The 17,431-nt window shown below is 36.7% G+C and overlaps 1 protein-coding gene across 1 annotated transcript in view; it reads left to right on the top strand.

Moving 5' to 3' along the window:
- The window catches only part of ARHGAP42 (Rho GTPase activating protein 42), a 172,583-nt gene that overhangs the window by 43,714 nt on the left and 111,438 nt on the right, over positions 1-17,431 (top strand). Inside the window, exon 3 of the mRNA XM_076328243.1 lies at positions 12,325-12,386. Within this exon, the coding sequence (XP_076184358.1) occupies positions 12,325-12,386 (62 nt within the window). The remainder of the gene's footprint in view (positions 1-12,324; positions 12,387-17,431) is intronic.

Raw genomic sequence — 17,431 nt, 5'->3', positions numbered from 1 at the left:
TATCCTGGTGCGCTAAGGAAGTCTAAAATTCATGCTCGTTCATTTTATTATATTGGACTGCAAACTATGGTGTCTCAGACTGCCACTTGCCTTGGAGCTCATGCTGTTTACAGAAGGAGGTTGAGGCAGGCAATGGACAGCAATAGCTTTGGTTGTCCTGGTGCATTCTGCTAAGGAGACTAAATGAGTCAACATTTGATCTGAACAGCTTAGTAGACAAGTCCCTGCCACTCATGGATCAAGATGAAGTATCTGTTGTGTCCCTCATTACTGGTTTGATCTTCTGGACTCCTGTAGGTGCATTCTACTTTATTGTCCTCATTCCATGCCTTCAGTACCTCTTCTTCCCTCCTTCATCACTTAGCTTTGTTATTTTTAGAGTTGGGCATCCCAGTGGAAGTAGGAATACCTGTGGAGAGACAGTCTGAGGACTAGAGAATTGCCTTACAGAGTTGGTTTGAAAATAACTGGTATGTACTGTTCTGTGTATATTACACTTTTAGTAAAAAGGCATAATGCTTTAGAGTTGTCAAGTTAGTATACCTCTTGAGCAATAGGCACTTGTTTTCAAAAACAAGTAGTGATTTGATCAACTCAGCTTTGAGATACTAATTTCAGGTTTGAGCAAATAAGATGAAGGATTTGTACTTTCTGAAATCAAAATCCTTAGTAGAGATTAGAGTTTTAAGCACAGGAAGTCCTTGATCCCTTTGTAGGCCTAAATTCAACAAAGCGATTATGGCAAACTTAACATTTGTTGAAGTATTTGGTGATATTTTTCCTAATTAAAGTGTTTCACCGTTCAAGTAATAAATGCACTAAATTTTAGAAATCAGAAAAACAGTATTAATGATTCTCAGCTGCATTCTGAATGCATTGCTTTTCCTTTTGCTTCCCTTATTTCAGCATCTGCAAAGAGCCACACACAAATAAAGTTTGTACAGCTGGAAAGATTGAAGTATCAGGTTTTTTCCCTTCGTTTAAAGTATGGATGTGCCTCTGAAGAATCGGGGATTGGCAAGCCTGAACTGTAGTCATAATTACTTCTAACTCCTTTGTTTATGGAATGCTAGGTTTGAATATTACTTTTGCAGCTTAATATGTTGCATGTTGCCCAGTGGTTATTTCCCACATTTTCTTGTTATTCAGCTGTTCAAAAAACTTGAGCATGAAGTAGCAATTGTTTTCTCTAGAATGAAAGATTTGTATTCATAGTCAATTTATATCACAATTCTTTCTAGTGGGATTGGGAGGGGGGGCAAAGGAGAGGATTGAAAGAATCTGATTTAACCAGAATCCACCTTTGATCTTACCTATTTCTGAATATTCCATGTTTTTTTTTAAAGCTGTTATTCCTCTGACAGGCTGTGGGTATCAGTCAACTCTGGAGAAGTCTGATCTGTTCGAGTCAAAGGTTAATGGTTAATTTAGTTGAGGTAAAGATTAATTGGATTAAATGGACTTTTACAGTATAGGAAGTCATGCTGTTAGTTTCAATGGGTGCCAATTCAAGCTGCTAGGGTTTCAAAGTAGATCTCCAGAAGCACTTTAAGATCACTTCATACCTGTTGGACAAAAGATAATGTGTTGAATATTGTTCCCTGCGCCCTGCTGAGCTATGCAGCTATGGAGCTCAGCCCCAGGACTGCTGCGCATGTGGCTCCATCAGGTGGAAACAGAGGCTGATTTCTCTTTGGTGGATACGGTAATTTTAAACCCTCTTGTGTAGTAGCATAGAGATGCAGTGTTTCTTGATGACCACTTAGGTCTAACACCGTTATCTCTTTATTCTGTGAGAACATGGTGAAAATAGAAGATTTGTTGTGGCTAGTCCCAAAAGCCTCCAGCCTTCACAGAAGTGTAGAAGGAAGGGGAGAGACGAGAAAAGTGATTTACTAATTTGTGCAAGGGTTTTGATATAGTGCTATGTGAGAGCAAGTGACTGCCTGGGAGATCCATTCAGTCCCATGTTCCTAATAAAATGGAAGAAATTGCTTAGATGATTTAAAATGTTTCCGCTGTCACTTCAGGATGCCACATTTTGGGAGAGGTGCTATAGATTAATAGAGTCTAGAGTGGGCTTTTTCTACCACAGCTTTGCTAGTGTTGTACTGAAAAATTGTTGTGTTGAAGAATTCATGCTGCAGAAGATAGATACATTTCCAAATTGAATGATATATTTTCAAAATATTTGCTGCTTTTATAATCAGAGTAGAACACTAACACAAGGTAGATGTATTGCAGCTGGTTTTTTAGTAAAGTGTTAAAAGTGGTGGTGGTATTTGAATAATTGTTTGGTGTGGGTTTGGTTTGGTTTTTACTAACATACTGTGGGATAGACAGCCATTATAAACTTTAAAAATCTTTCAGGACTCTAGGAAACGTTTTGCCCTTGTTTGATCCATTTAGAATTTTCTACTTGTATTTGTTTTGTGAGGTTCTGCATGAGTAGGGCATGGCAATTTACTGATATTAAGTCAAGTAATTGGATTTATTTGAATTGTTTAACATTGCATGTCTTAAGGTTATCTCTCCAAGTATTGTGTTTGACAAGTGCTGACAGTGGATCTGGAAATTCTAGATAACCTGACTTTCTTGCAAGTCATCTTGGTTTGTATATAAACATGTAGCTTTTTTTTATAGACTTTTGTTAAAAAGGAGTGGAGTGGAAAGTGTAAATGTCTTGGCTCAAAGCATTGTTTTAACTTTTGTACAAGGCTTATATTTGTTTGTTTAAGTATTTAAGTGACACAATAGCTACTTTTTATAGCAAAGAATTCTTGAGTATGGTAGTGTTTGTAACTGGATTTAGATAGTTACGCCGACAAAGGTTTGTTTCAATAAAATTCTGTAATGGGGAAAAGGATTTTTCCGTCTAATAGCGGCCCTACATTTTATGCTTTACATATGTTTAGAAAAAATCTTCACAAAATACCTTGCTATATTTGCTCATTAAGTTTTGCAAGATGAAAATACTTTTGAGTTAAAATTCCAGTTGCCTAGTATGGTATGTACATATTATACTGTACTTGCAAACACATCTTGCAAAGCTTTGGGCTTTGATTAAGCTTAGATCTTGATTTGTTGCCTTATATGGTTCACATATTAGTCTGCACTGAGGCACACGTGTATTGTGCTCAGACAGGAGGTTCCATTGTTACTGTGGAACTTGCTGGCCTCTTCTGCTGGTTTGTCTTGCCTTTATAGTGTGACAAAACCCAGAAGACTGGTCAGGGGAAATGCTTGTGCCTGGTATATGGCCAGCAACGGAAGGGCTTTTAAACATCTGGTCATGGGGAACGCTCCCTAAAAAACGTATAGGGATTGAATGCCATAAACCAGGGGAGGTCAAGTGGGGAGACTGTTACTGAATCTGTGATAGTTTCATTGCTGGTTTTGTCTTCTTATTACCATCTCTCTGTCCTAATACTGCAAAGAGCCAATATGCTCCAAATTATGATGTAGAGGACAAAATACCACCGCATTTACTCTGAGTTTACAGTGCTTTAACTCAAATGAAGTAGAGAAAAGCCTTGGAGTTTGTTTGTTTACTTTTATTATTACACGGATTTCAGTAGCTGTGCTCATAAAGTTCTCTGCTTGCCAGTATTTATTGGAAGATGTGATCATATTTGGAGAACAATATGTAGTCGTTGAAGCATAAATTTGGGCATAAAAGTCTTAATTTTGTCATTTTTTTTGCTTCCTCATTTGTGTAATTTCTTTGCAGAAGTTTTAAACCAGGCATTTTTCGTCTCTGTGTCTCTTTGTCTCATATCATACTTTTCCTTCCTGATGTGTAGGGGATTTGTTTGGCAAATTTGGATTTATTTTTGTAAGGTAGCACGCTTATTTTCAAGAATTGAAAAAATTTGGCAAAATACCTTTCCTCACAGTTCAAGGTGGGAATTGCCACAGGAAACAAAATTACCACTGTAAGTTGTGCTCCCTGGGAGGATCTAACTCGTACAGCAATAGCTACTATTTATTTTTCTTACGGGTCTGTCTCTGTTAAGTCAGGATAAATTATCCTTGAAATTGGATGGAATTTTTTTTTTTCATTTTTAATTTTTAGTTCATCAGAGTTGAAAGTTCAAAGTCTGGATTAGGTAGAAATTGCTTCAAAATCTGAAAGATCATGGTACTAATTGATAAAAAAGCATTAGATTAAGCCCCTGCAAAGTTTACTTACCAGATCAGTTATGGAGGAAATAGTAAGAATGTTCATTTATTGAGTCTGAAATTGCTTCACTCTGTCTGCTTTAAGTATGTCTTGATTCTATCACAAGAGCAGTACAGACCAGACAGAGTTGCTTCTACCTTTGTGTACCTTCCCATGATGGAAGTCTTCAAGGAAATTTGTGGTTATTGAGGCTGTGAATTTAAACCACTGTCTGCTGGCAGAATTTGCTGTCAATCTGAGAGTGTCTATTGGGTATTTCCATGTAATTTTAAAACCTGTACACTTGAATCTTTGCTTCAGCCCATGTCTTTTACTACCAGAAGTACGTTTCATTGTATTATAGGAAGGTACAAATAGCTTTTTTCCCCTGTTCTTATGGAGGTTGTGGTAAATGTAAACACAGACTAAAGGAATGCATGAGGTCCTTATTACAGATCCATAAAATCTGATACCCAGATTAGAGAAGTAAGAGAAACCAAATGGAGGATAAGGCAGCTTATCCAGTATTAATTTTCCAAATTTAAACAAGAATGAAAGTCCATGAAGAAATGAACCATTATCTTGCTTTTCTAACTTCTTTTTCCACAATGGGATCTTTTAACATAATTTATCTTTTGACACCAACACTCAGCTTTAAGTTAAAGCACATCTGATGTGCTGTTAGCTTACAAACTGGAATTTACATAAATACCTAAGCAATATTACCTTAAACCTAAACAAAAGAAAGCAGTTACTCTCTTTCCTCTAATATCTTGGGAATGAAACCCAGAAGAGAACGAAATTTGTAAGAAAAACAACAGTTTCAAATCCTGCGCTCCTCTCCCCTTCTTTTGTCTTCTCTTCTGCTTTCCCAGTAAATATTACTCACGGTACTAAGCTCAGTCTTCCAAACTGAAGTTTCTCCCAAAATGTTGCCACTGGGGAAGTGGACCTAGGGTAGAAGTGGCAGAGGAAATAGCAGCAGCCAATGAAAAATGAAAACCTGAGCAATAATTGGGAATATTTAGCAGACATGTACTTGTCCAAAGATAGCTTTTCTGAAAATCTGTTAAAAAAAAAAACAAAACAAAAAAAAACCACCCAACTGTTTTCTGTAGGAATATGTTGCAGTTGTCTTACACGACTATTTTTTTAATAATATTACAGTGGTACTCCAGTGCGGTCAACATTGGTTATGAAATATTTATAAATTGCACAAATTATTCTTTATTTCAGTTTGCAGACTAAAGCGTTGATCCTGCAGCTTGTTCCCTTTGGGCTAAACTGTAGTTCCATTTAAAGCTGTAGATAATTGTACACTTTTAATGTTTTATAGGCTTTATTCAGTAGGAAAAAAAGGAAGAAAAAGAATTGTTAACAAATCAGTCCAGGTTGTGACAGTGGTAAAGGAAATCTGTGTTGTATAAGATAAGGCTATATTTAAATTCATAGCCAACATATTGAAAGACAAAGAGAATGGGCGGCTTTGGGAGCCTTATTTCAAGACAGTCCTCCTTTGGCTTTACATTTTGGCATGTCGAAAACTTGCCATAGTGGTGACATTTTGAGACATCCAGTTTAGTTACCTTCAGATATACACTACAGATCCTATGTGGCTTTTATGACATCCACAATTCTTGTTAGGTAGAAAGTACTGAGAGAGCAGATTATTGTTGTTCCAGATACTTGTGGTGGCCTGTCAGTGTTTATCTGAAATCTGTGATTTTTCTGTCTGATCAGGAAACCATCTGTTACTCCTCTTGTCCTACTCTGCCCCCCCTCCCCCAGCCCTGTACTTTTTCAATACGGCTTAAAGCCACAGAAAGAAGGATGGAAATTTTATTTAATGTTGTGGTTTTTTGAAGAACTGCTTGAAATAGCATTTGTGGCTGCAAATAGTGCTAGTCATTAAAAGCTCTGGAAATATGTCTGTCAATTAGTAACTATTTAATAATATATTTACTTTCATTTTAGAATTGGAAAAGAAAGTCTCTTCTCCCAGCCCTCCCAGCACTCATGGATCTTACATTTATTCTGCTTTGTTACTGAAGTCTAGTAATCAAGTATTAATCCTTAGGAAATTTCCTTATGGGTCTTAGGACCATCTTTAATTCTGATTCGGTAATGTATTACTTACTGGGAAAAACTCCCTTGGAGGCTTTAGTTGAAGTTTGTGGTCAAGCATGAATTCAGAGCCTGCTATAGCACGTCTGTGCTAGATATGACCAGTTCTGGAGAGAGGATGTACTCGACTGACCTTCCTGCCAAACTGTGTTGGGAGCAATGTACAGCACAGTTCTGGCATTTCCCCAGTCAGATCAGGAAGATATAAGGAAATCTCTGACAGGCTTGCACATTTTTGCCTCTTATATAGCAAGATGCCATAAGAAAAAACGACATATTTCTGGACTTACATTTTTCCATGCTGGCATTCACATATCTGAAGATAGTGGTGATACCTGCTTAGAATACTATAAAATGTTGTTTAGTGTACTTTAGCGTATTTAAAAATTGCCTATGCATTGTTTAATACTGCATGTGTAAGTATAACTTAAACCAACGGTCCATTTCACAGAAAAGAACATTTATTTTTATTCTGTCTTCCACGGTAACTTTCCATTCTATCTCGGGTTGAACATTACCTTCCAAACTTGGCCTTACGTCTTTGAATTCAGTATTGGTCATATAAAACTACTTCTAGGTTTCACACATGTTGCTTTCCTTTTCTCATTAAATATAGATGGCATCATACCTATTGTATGTAACATTTAGTGGTGCAGTGTAACACTGTACTCCTTAATATTAAGCTAATTATTCATAGAGTAGCTTCAATAATGACAGTGATACATTCTCTACACAAGTATATTACAGCAACTTCGTAAAGTTTATTAAGTACATGGTTTTTTTCCTATGAACCACTGGTTAATTTTAATGCAGTAAACCAGAATTCTAGAGTATAAATGAGGCGTATTTTTAATAATGCATTCTATAGATTCAGGTAAATAAATTTTTATCCTTTTTTACTTCTCCCTCACTTAGTCCTACACTAAGCTTCAGTTCTCTTTTGGTTATGCAAGTATAGTTGTTTGTGGAGCTGTACCGTATGTTTGAAATGATGGGGATAAAAAAACCAAATGAAATACATGCATCTTCTGGAAAAAGGGACGTTGTTGATCTACACAGGTTAGACCTGTTAAGGTTTAAGCTGTTGGTACTGTTAGCTTGCTTCCTAAGGAAGCAAATTAATTAGAAGACTTTTCATTTAAAAATAAAGAGGGTGGTTTGCTTTTGGTTTGGGTGTTTGTTTTTTGTTTTTTTTTTTTAAATAAAGTAATGGGAGCTATTTCTCCTGAACAAGGGAAATTTTGCAGCAAATTATTGCTGGGTTGGGAACACTCCAGAGAAAACAGCTGGCGACCTGTTTTAATTGTGATGAATGAGACCACAAGTGTACAGCTGGGTACATATACAATTGTTTTTACTTGTTGGGCGTTGCTTTTCACAGGCATCGCTTCCATCATGATGCCAAGTGTATCTTACAAGTCCTTTGAATGGCCCTTAAATAAAAAGCAGACTGTAAAACTATTTGGATTTTGTAAGCTAGTATCTCCTAATGACTTAGAATAAAGTATTAAGGCAGCACTTTGTTTTACTTAAAATGGCACACCAATAACAATAATGCTTTTTGAAAATAATTAAAAATACCTTTGTATTTAATATAAGTTAGGTTACATATTGTACTTCATATTATTGGTATGTTTTCAGAATTTGTTTCTTATCAGCACATTCCCATGACATTTCCTCTTGTAAAACACTTGACTCTTCCTCCCCCCAACCCCTTTTGTATTTACAAAGTTCACTTTAATTCTTATGTGTCTATTCTGATTAAAAATAAGGGGAGAAAAAAAAATGTTGCAGTATTAGTAAGAAAAGATTGTGAGGCCTGCATGTAATTCCTGGGCTTCCTGACAGACAGCAGTGGGCCGCATCTGACACAAATGGTTCTGATTTTTAAATCTTCTGTTTTTTAACTACACAAAAGCACCTCAGGTTATTATTGTTGAAATATTTGTTTGTTTCCTGTTGAGAGCTGGAAATCCAGAATTAGGTGCATGTACCCTGTGCCTTGGGTTCGTGCTGAAATCCTGAGAGGGGGCTTGGTTGTGGAGGGGAATGACACCCCTGCCCAGCTCTCCGGGGGTGTCCGGCGGCCCTGCGGGCAAGTCGTCCCGGGGAGGCCTGACGTCCCACAGTGAGCTCTGCACTGAGTATTCTTCCATCTGCCCAGCCCGGTCCCCAAGTGAGGCGGAGCTGTCCCATGTCTGCAACCAGAAGGGGGCTGTGGAAAAAGAGGGGAGGAAGAAGGGAAAAGGGTATTCTGGGGAAAGAGGAGCGAGGGCTGTCTTTGCCCTCCCTTTACCACCTCCCGCTGCAGCTTCCAGCACAGATGAAGTTCTCTGGGGACAGAGCCTGGCTTTTAATGAGGTCAGACTGTGTGTGGGATGTATGGGAAGAAGGGTGTAATAACATGAAAGACGCAGAAGTACTGCAACGCTCATTGGTATTGTAAGAGAGCTGGTGGAGGTAAGGCCTTTTCTGATGTTATGTGGTGCCATTGCAAGGGCAGAATAACCAGTGGGGTCACCAGAGACGTCCATGTTGCTGAGCTCTCTCTGCATACTGGGCGTGCATCCTTCATTACAGCCTGTATTACACGATGCATTTGTTGTTCTCCCCATGCACCTCCTGAGCTGGGAGAGGATGCTCCATGGCTTCGTGGGCATTGACTAGCACAAAAAGGATGGATGTGGGTGTTGGGCAGCAACCAGCGAAGGTGTAGTCAGTATTGATGCGAAGGTGTCTCTGCAACAAAGGTGTCGCTAGGATCAGGGGAATGGTTTGTCTTAGTGCTGCTGAAGAGTGTAGGTTCTGTGCTCTTAGTGAAACTTTGACCTTTGTAATCTCCCCAAAGGTGAGGCAACAGGGAAGAGATGATGGAGACAGCTTCTCAGTCTTTAGCTGAGGCACTGTATAGGGAACACATTAGTACCTTTATATTAATGTTAAACATTGAGGAAAATCTTGATTTGCACACTTACAGAGCATGTTTTTATAGTTTTTTTTTTTTTTCTCTCTGTCCTGGTTTTATTTAGATCCTAAGCAAAAGTTTTGACTTTGAAACTAAAACACCCTTTGGTTCTGCTTTGAAATTAGGAAGATGAATCAAAAGCTTTTCTTACTATTTTGGGGGGTTTTTTTCTTCCTCTTCACAGTTTCCAGTCATCCTTCTGCCCAGTTTCTGCTTCCTGCTGTTCTTTCATTACTATCTTCTTGCTCCTAAAACTGAATATTGCCTGACCGGAGAGGATATTTTTTTCTTCACAACTGTATTGCTTTTACCTGTCTGTCCCCCACCCTTTCTATTTGATTTAGATAAAGTCCTGCCCATACATTGGGGCTGGAAACTGGCAGTGTTTGTGCTTGGCTGATGAAAGGTGTAAAGTGTTAACTTTCTCATTGCAGATGATGAAGAAAAAAAACTTCAGGAGCCTTTATTGTATTAAGGATGGTTTTAGTGATATGATCAGAAACTGAAGAGTACCATAAGGCTTGATGTGGGTAGGGAAAACTTAAATTTCAGTAGGTTCTGGATCTGCTGTCCTCATAAAGATATAATGCTTGGTATGATCATTTCTCTTTGAAATAGTTCTGTCATTGTGAGTGACTCCACAGTAAAAAAGCAAAAAAAGGAGGGGGAACGGAGTTTTAACATGTGACTGCAGTAACACATCATCTTGCGGTTAAAAATGACCAATTATTTCACTGAAATAATCTGGAAACAATTTCTCTTGCTGGCTTTCTAGTAAAGTCAGCTGTTTTTCTGAAGTGCATCCTAATTCCCTGAATAGGTAATAAAATTAAAACAATATGTTTATCTAGTTTATTTGAAAAGATTAATTTTTTTTTTAATGGTGGGTAAAGAATCACTCTGCCACATGTGCAAGGGATGAACTAACTCTGACCTGTTTTCTACAGGCAAGGATCGTTTCTTGTTAAGTTTTGGGGGTTATCAGTGTGAAAATAAGAAATAGTTTGGCCACGTGTGTTTGGCTCATTGTTTATTTAGTTTTTAGGGTTTCGTAATGGGTATATAGATATAACAGTGTGAGTTGTTGTAACGGTTGAGTGTTGTAACACTCAACAGATTTCTTACCAGGTAACTTAACCAGTTAGTTCATCATCTATTTCTTTACCTGGTTTTGACAGTTGAGATATGAGCTGACTCTAAGAGACTGAGTTAATTCAGTGGATAGCAAACTTAAGTTCTTGATCTCAAGACATAGCTCTGATAAAGGCTGAGCTGGTAAGTAACAGAGTCAGTAGCTGAAAGGCTCAGCTGGTAAGCCTGAGTTGAGGAGTTCAGAAGTTTGTGCAGGAGGCCTAGATCTTTTACTTAAAAGGTGGCAACATTTTCTGATGTTTGTGTTCTCAGGGAAAACTATTAAAGGAAAAGGCTTGAGACCCAACTGGATGGACATTTAACTTACCAGGTGTATTTGGACTAAACAAAGAGCTCATAAGTAATAATGGGGGAAAAAAGAATTCGTCAGCAAAGAATGACTTAGAGGTCAAGATATGCAGGTATAGCATTACAGTTGCAAAAAATAAACTATGTAAGGTCTTGCAGAAGTAATTGGAACAAACAGCAAAGTGTTCTTCAGCTGTAAAAGTTAAAAGAGAGCAAGAAGAACGCAAGGGTGACCTCTGCAACGTCCAGGTGGAATAAAGGATAAAAATGATTTGGATATGGTCCAAAAACTAAGTAGCAATTTGTGAATGCTTACAACTTATGGCAAGCTAGATGCTGATTCCCTCTTAGAAGATACTGGAACATAGCAGATCCTCTAGAAAATGTACTGATTTCCTTAAATCTTTCAGGGTATTTGAGAGGGGATGAAGCCATATTATTGGAGAGTGACACATTTTGTAAAAACACTTAAGGAGGTGGAAGAACAGCTAAGAGGACGAGTTCAGTTAGCATACCCTTAGCAGTGTATGTTGGTTAACTGTGAAGTCTTTCTGAAGCATGTTCTTTTGAGAAGTTGTACAAGTTTTGTTTCCTTGTTTCTTTCATTTTTAAAAGATGATTTAGATTGTCTCAAGTTTGTTGTGAGAAGCTCTAGGATTTATGAATCTGCATTCTGAGATCAGAGCTTTAAACCATGAAATTTATCATCCTGTCACTGGCAGCATTTAGTACTAGATGCATCAGGAGAAAGTAAAAAGAGCTACTTGGCTCTCTTCACATGATTCTTCTCTGGCATTTTTGTCTGTGGAACTGTGATGCTGAATTCTGAACAACCCATATGCCCTTGAGAAAGTAATATAAATGGAAAGATAGATTTTTCTAGAGAGATTTGCACCGCTTACTTACATGAGAATAAAGCCTTAAGAGTTTTTGGAATGTTCTCCCATTTCTTGCCCTCTTCTATGGGTTAATACTTTTATTATGTTTCTGTTGACATCCACTATAGCCCTTTGACTTGTATTTGAAGGCAGTTTAGAGCAAAGACTCTCTCACAGTTGTAACAGAATTCAAAGCTTGCTTATAAATCAATCATCTGTTCTCATCACCTGAGAGCTTGTCCTCGCAAAACATAAAGCCAAAGAACTGCTAAACCTAAACATCTGGCATAAGTAACACATTTCTTCTAAAATGTTGACTTTCAAATTTTTACCTGAATATTTTTCATAGTTCTTGCAAATATTTGTTGCTGCTCTTTAATAGGAGAAATTCAAGACTCTTCTTTGCAGTTTCTTTCTGCTCCTTGTGTGCTAAAGTAAATTTTGTGGCTGATCATAGAATTCTTTGTTTTGAGACTGATCTTTGCAGATTTCAGGAAAATCAGTTTGCCATATTCCATTTAAAATTTTATTTTTTAAATACACGTGACTCTTAATATTCAGGTTCTTTTCCTTTGTTTTTTACCTGCTCTTGACCTGCTGCTCACTTCGGTCTGTGCCTCATTTAATGACTACTGATTTCAGTGGAGTACTATGTAAGGAACAGTATCTTATCATTATAACTTAAATCCAGATAATGGACTCATCTGGTCTTAAAATGTGATGTTGACCAGGACGTTCTTTTTCTTTGTTTTCAGCCCAGTCACTGAAAGAGTTTGCTCGGCTCCTGATTGCTGTTGAAGAGGAGAGGAGACGACTGGTAAGTTTGGCAATAATATATTGCATTGGGCCTCTTTTTTGTATAAAATTGTACTTTTTTTCTATTCCTCCTGAAGTGCTATTTTAATTTTTTTTACTTGTGTAGTAGATGTTAAGTATTTCATAAGAATCACTTGATTCTGCAAAGGCAGAAATGTGCTAGCACAGACTGCAGCAATTTTTAATGGAGTGTTCAGCCACATACTTTTGCATTGATTTAAAAACTGTTTTCTCACAATTTCCTCCCTCCCTGCTCTGCACTCCAAAATAACCTCTGAATGCTGCTGTACCTTTCCTCTCTCCCATCTTGTCTTATTAATCACAAGGCACAGCAATAAAGTAAACTGTAAACAAAGAGCTTATACTGGAAATGTAGATTGGTATTTATATTTAATTAAATACTTCTAGAGTATTGTCCAGTGAATGTATACTGATAATCCAAGAATATAACAAATAAGTGGTAAGAAGAGAAACCAAATTCATCACCTCTGAGAAACTCTTGCAGAGTACATCAGACTTGTCAGAGTTGTCCTTTGTTGCAGTATTCTTATTCCCTTTGTTTCCATACTGATGAATCTACAGTATGCTTTCATTTATATTTCTATACAGATGTGGCTTTCTTAAAGAAGTTTTAAGTATATTCTTGTACAAGTATTTTTTAAAAAATTCCACATAAGCAATGAAATTACTTTTTTTTTTTCTTCCTTGTAAGTCAGTCATGAATAAAGTGAGGTAAGGATTAACCTCAGTAGGGGGATTTTTAAATATTGTGAAAGTTTAAGTAGCTCAAATCCATCCGATGACTATGTCTGTCCTTGTTTTCCTTCCTCATATGAGTACTTAGGGAGGTGAGGAAAAGGATTTTCTGACTCAGATTGGAGGAAATTTACTAATCCAGGAAGAGGAATACAGAAAGTTCTCTTATTCCTAGGAGTAAATAACCATAGAATTGGTCTCCCGCTATTTCTGTTTACATAAATATTTTAAAGTGGCAAAATCATAAACATTTATATGGTACAGTTGCATAGTTAATATCACCTAAACCTATAAAAGTGCAAAATTTTTGCTTCATGATAAATATTTTTTCCTGGGTAGATGGAAGAGTGAGAAGGTGACTGTTCAGTACTTAACACCTTAAAAGACCTTTGCTAGAACATTTATTAATTATTTAGTTAAACAATGTTTCAAATGAATAGCTTTCCAGTTTAGGTTAAAGATTACTGTGAGCTAACTATTAGAAAAAAGAAAAAGCAATTAATAGGTGAAGGTTTTCTTTTCATATTTTCATAATATGTATATGTAATTTCTCTTTATTTTATCTTTCTTTCTGTTTCTTTTTTTTCTTTGGAGGAGTCACTCCCTTTTTAACTTTTAGAAGTTTCTGCCCTCTCTATGGTTTATAATTTGATCTTTCCATGTAATGTTTTACTTTGTATCTTGTAGGAAGTCCATTAGAGTAAAAGGGGGAAAAACATTAATTTTATTAAGTGAAAAAAGATCAGTTGGATGGAAAGATACTTTTTGTTCTATTTCAGTATGACTTCAGTGGGAATGCATGGATTGTATAGCTGAGCTGTTGGATCCCAATGCAGGGTCAAAGACTTGGGTGAGACTTCAGTCTCACGGAAAAATATTTTAGAAATGGCTATAAGTTCAGTAGAATGTGATCATCAAATCGTTGTAAACAAAATGGCAAATAGTATTCATGTGTGGAGAAGCTGCTCTTGATGGGAAATCATTTGCATCCAGCTTTTTGCTGAGTTTGAAGTAGCCCCATTCTGTTTGTTTTTTTCAAACTGCATGCTCATGCTGAGAGCATCGACAACACACAGTTATCATGGTAGTGATATTTGAATAAGAAAATTCAGCAAACTTAGAATGTCTATGTTTTAAAAAAGTTTGATCTGCCTGTTGGTGGAATTTATTTAATTATTATTGGAATTAAACTTCCTAAAATATTTGTTCCTGGTAGAGCCAAATGCAAAAATGAGAACCTGAGGCTTGAAAAAATACATATAGGATGAACCAGTCCCACCTAGATCTCGACATAGTTACCGTCCCCATGCTATTCTTTAGGGATAAATTTTATAAGTGAAAAAGAGAGTTTGGTCATCTCTTTTTCTGTTTTCTGAGTTTATGTCCTGTGCCACACTGTGATGGCATTTACATGATAGAGATGCTTTCCATTGCGTGTTGGGCTGCGTTACTTACTGCTCTGGCCCTAAGTCACAAAGTTCTAAATGCTCTGTAAAAGTAGCCAAAACGTTGTTGCTGTACTAACTTCATACAGTTGTACAAATCGGAGATCCTGCTATGATGCAGTGTACTGACTTAAAGGTTGTGTCTGGTTTTATTTAGAGGCAAAAGACAGGCTCTCCTGACATTTTTCGCCTGAAACCCATTAATTTGCAGCTTTTCATACTATAATGAATGTATTTATTGTATCGTGTGGTATACGTCTTTGCTGTAAGGGCTTAGAAGCTTAAAAACAAAACAAAAAAGCAATACAGAAAATCCAGAGGTCCCTGTAAGCATCAGTGTGCCATGCTAGATGCTGAACAGATTGCTAGTAATAAGAGTTTTTTGCTTGACAAACTTGTGATTTAACTGTGAAATCTTGAAAAATTTTTTGCCTATTTCTGAGGAAGCACGGAGCGTTATGCATACACTTTGATTCCTCTGCTAGAAGCACTTCAAGCCAGCCAATTTGCAAATTCGTGATGATTTTAGAAGTTCTCAGCTGACTGGAAAGCTCAAGACAGGGCATGCAGGTCTTTAAGAATTTGATTTCCTTTACTTCTGCATAAAAAGAGAAAACTTGCAAAAGTTAAAAAAAAAAAAAGCTTGTTCTTTTTGACATTTTGTAGAAGGCTAGGAGAAAAGCAGCTAGTCAGTGTTGAGACTATTTATGGATACGCTTCATCATACCATTTACAACTTCCTTTTAATTCTTGAAGTGTGTGACAGTAAAAGATAGTATTGTATCAGCAAATGCTGGATTTACAGGAATAAGGAATGACAGATGTTAATTTTACTTACCAGCTAATGATCTTGTTTCCCTGCCTTGAATTTTACATTATTAATTTCTGAGCATGCATATGAGTGCATGAATCAGATTTGAATGTGGAAAGTGTATATTCATATTACCAATTTATTTCTCATCTGATGCCTATTAAAATGTCATAAGTAAAATTATTTTTTTGTTTTGGTGAACACGCAGAGGTGTGTTGGAGTGCTTGCCCGCTGATTGTATAAATTAAGTGTTTCCAATGGTCAAGGAAATAGTTTGAGAGGTGCTTAGCAAGTTTTCTGTCCTTCTTGCATAAAGAACCAAAAGGAACTCGTTTTTGTTTTCTTTAGAAGAAGCTAGTGAAACAAGATATTATGAACAGTATTACTGGGAAAAACACTGAAGTGTAAGGTTAAATAAAACTGTGTATCACATAAATAAATATTCTGTTGTGTAAAGCTTTGCAGCCATTATTGTTGACAGCAGTAATGATATGGTGATTATTATAAGTCAATTTCTTTTATCCTTGTCTTTTATTTCCTGATGCTAAAAAATTGACTAGTAGTTTTAGAAAAAACAGAGGTCATGCACTAAACACTTCCCCTTAAAAAGCAAATAAAGGAAAAAGTAACTCGCAAGACACCTTTTTTTATGATATACTGCCTTTTGCTTGATATCTGTCATTTCATGGTGGTGTTAATTTAATGGTGCTGTTGGTAAATGGTGCATTAAAAAAAAAACCCAGCCAAACAGCTCTGACTCTTGGGTTTTACAAGTAGCGTACCAATAAGATAAAAAGTCAGATTCATCCCCGCTGCCTTTCCAATGACTTCAGCAACAAGCCACCAGGGAATGTAAAATAATGACCTCTATTTCCCAGTGATTATTAGGGAACAATAGAGATGCTATAATTTAATTCCATGTGAATATTTGGATCTATATCAAGGGAACTTACTTAAAATAATTTCCTTCTGCTCTTTCTGAATGTACATTGTTTCTGTTAAATAAGTGATATGCTTTTTTAATGTTAGAGATTCATGCATTATTTATGTTTCCTATTCATTTGATATTGTTAGTAAACTTTATAACAAACAGAAATGTACTGGGAGTGATACAAAATACTGTCATAGGCTTATGCTGTGTTGACAAGAAGAATAGATGAATTGGTTCACGCTACTGATTTCCTCTTCCTTGAGATCCCCTATCGATTTGAAGAATTAAATGCATTCTCTTGAGTGTTATGTTACCTTGAATGTAACTCCCTGATTATTTCTGGAAGTTTACTAAATCCCAAACTGAAATAGACCTCTTAACTGTTACATTCCTTGCTATTTACCCAAGTTTTTATGGGTTGCTGGCAAGTGATGAATGGTCCCAGAGCTTTTCTCTCTGGCATCGTGAGTCAGTGAGATGTGTATGGTTACTGTGAATTTCTGACCAATATTAAATACTTCAGGGGATAGTGCAAAAATTCTGAAGTGGGTAGTTGTGTACTATGCTCGATGAATTTTTTTCTTTCTAACGTCTGTGTCTTTTTGTATCTCATAATCTTCATGCTTCAGAGAGTATCTCATTGTTGTAGACTTCTTTTGTATTAACTGGATGTTCTCATTGTGTTCCTGTATTTGCCCTCACACAAGGGGTCTGATTCTATCTGCTTCCAGGGAAGGCATCAAAATATTCAGTTTCAAAAGCTGCACTTGAAGAAAAATAAATAAACTATTAAAACCAGCCATCCATGGAATGATACATAAAATCAAATACTGAAGGACACAGCATGTTGTTGAGCGGAATTAACCTTTTCCCTATAATATGAAATGGGTCACAGATTCCATCAGAAGAATAAGCAGTCTTCTATCCACAGGTGCTGCTTATTACTCAGTTTATAAAGGGGAGAAATCATAAAATCACATATACTAGCACCCTGAGTCTGCAGAGCATACACCTGGCATTTTGGTTCACATGGGCGCACTCTTAAAATGACAGAAAATAGTGTATGATGGTGTTTTGATATACTTGGTAACTGCTTTCAGTGC

This window comes from Aptenodytes patagonicus, chromosome 1, assembly GCF_965638725.1.
Source record: "Aptenodytes patagonicus chromosome 1, bAptPat1.pri.cur, whole genome shotgun sequence".
Lineage (NCBI taxonomy): Eukaryota > Metazoa > Chordata > Aves > Sphenisciformes > Spheniscidae > Aptenodytes > Aptenodytes patagonicus.
The sequence above is the reverse complement of the archived record's forward strand: the minus strand, read 5'-3'. Positions and strand labels throughout refer to the sequence as shown.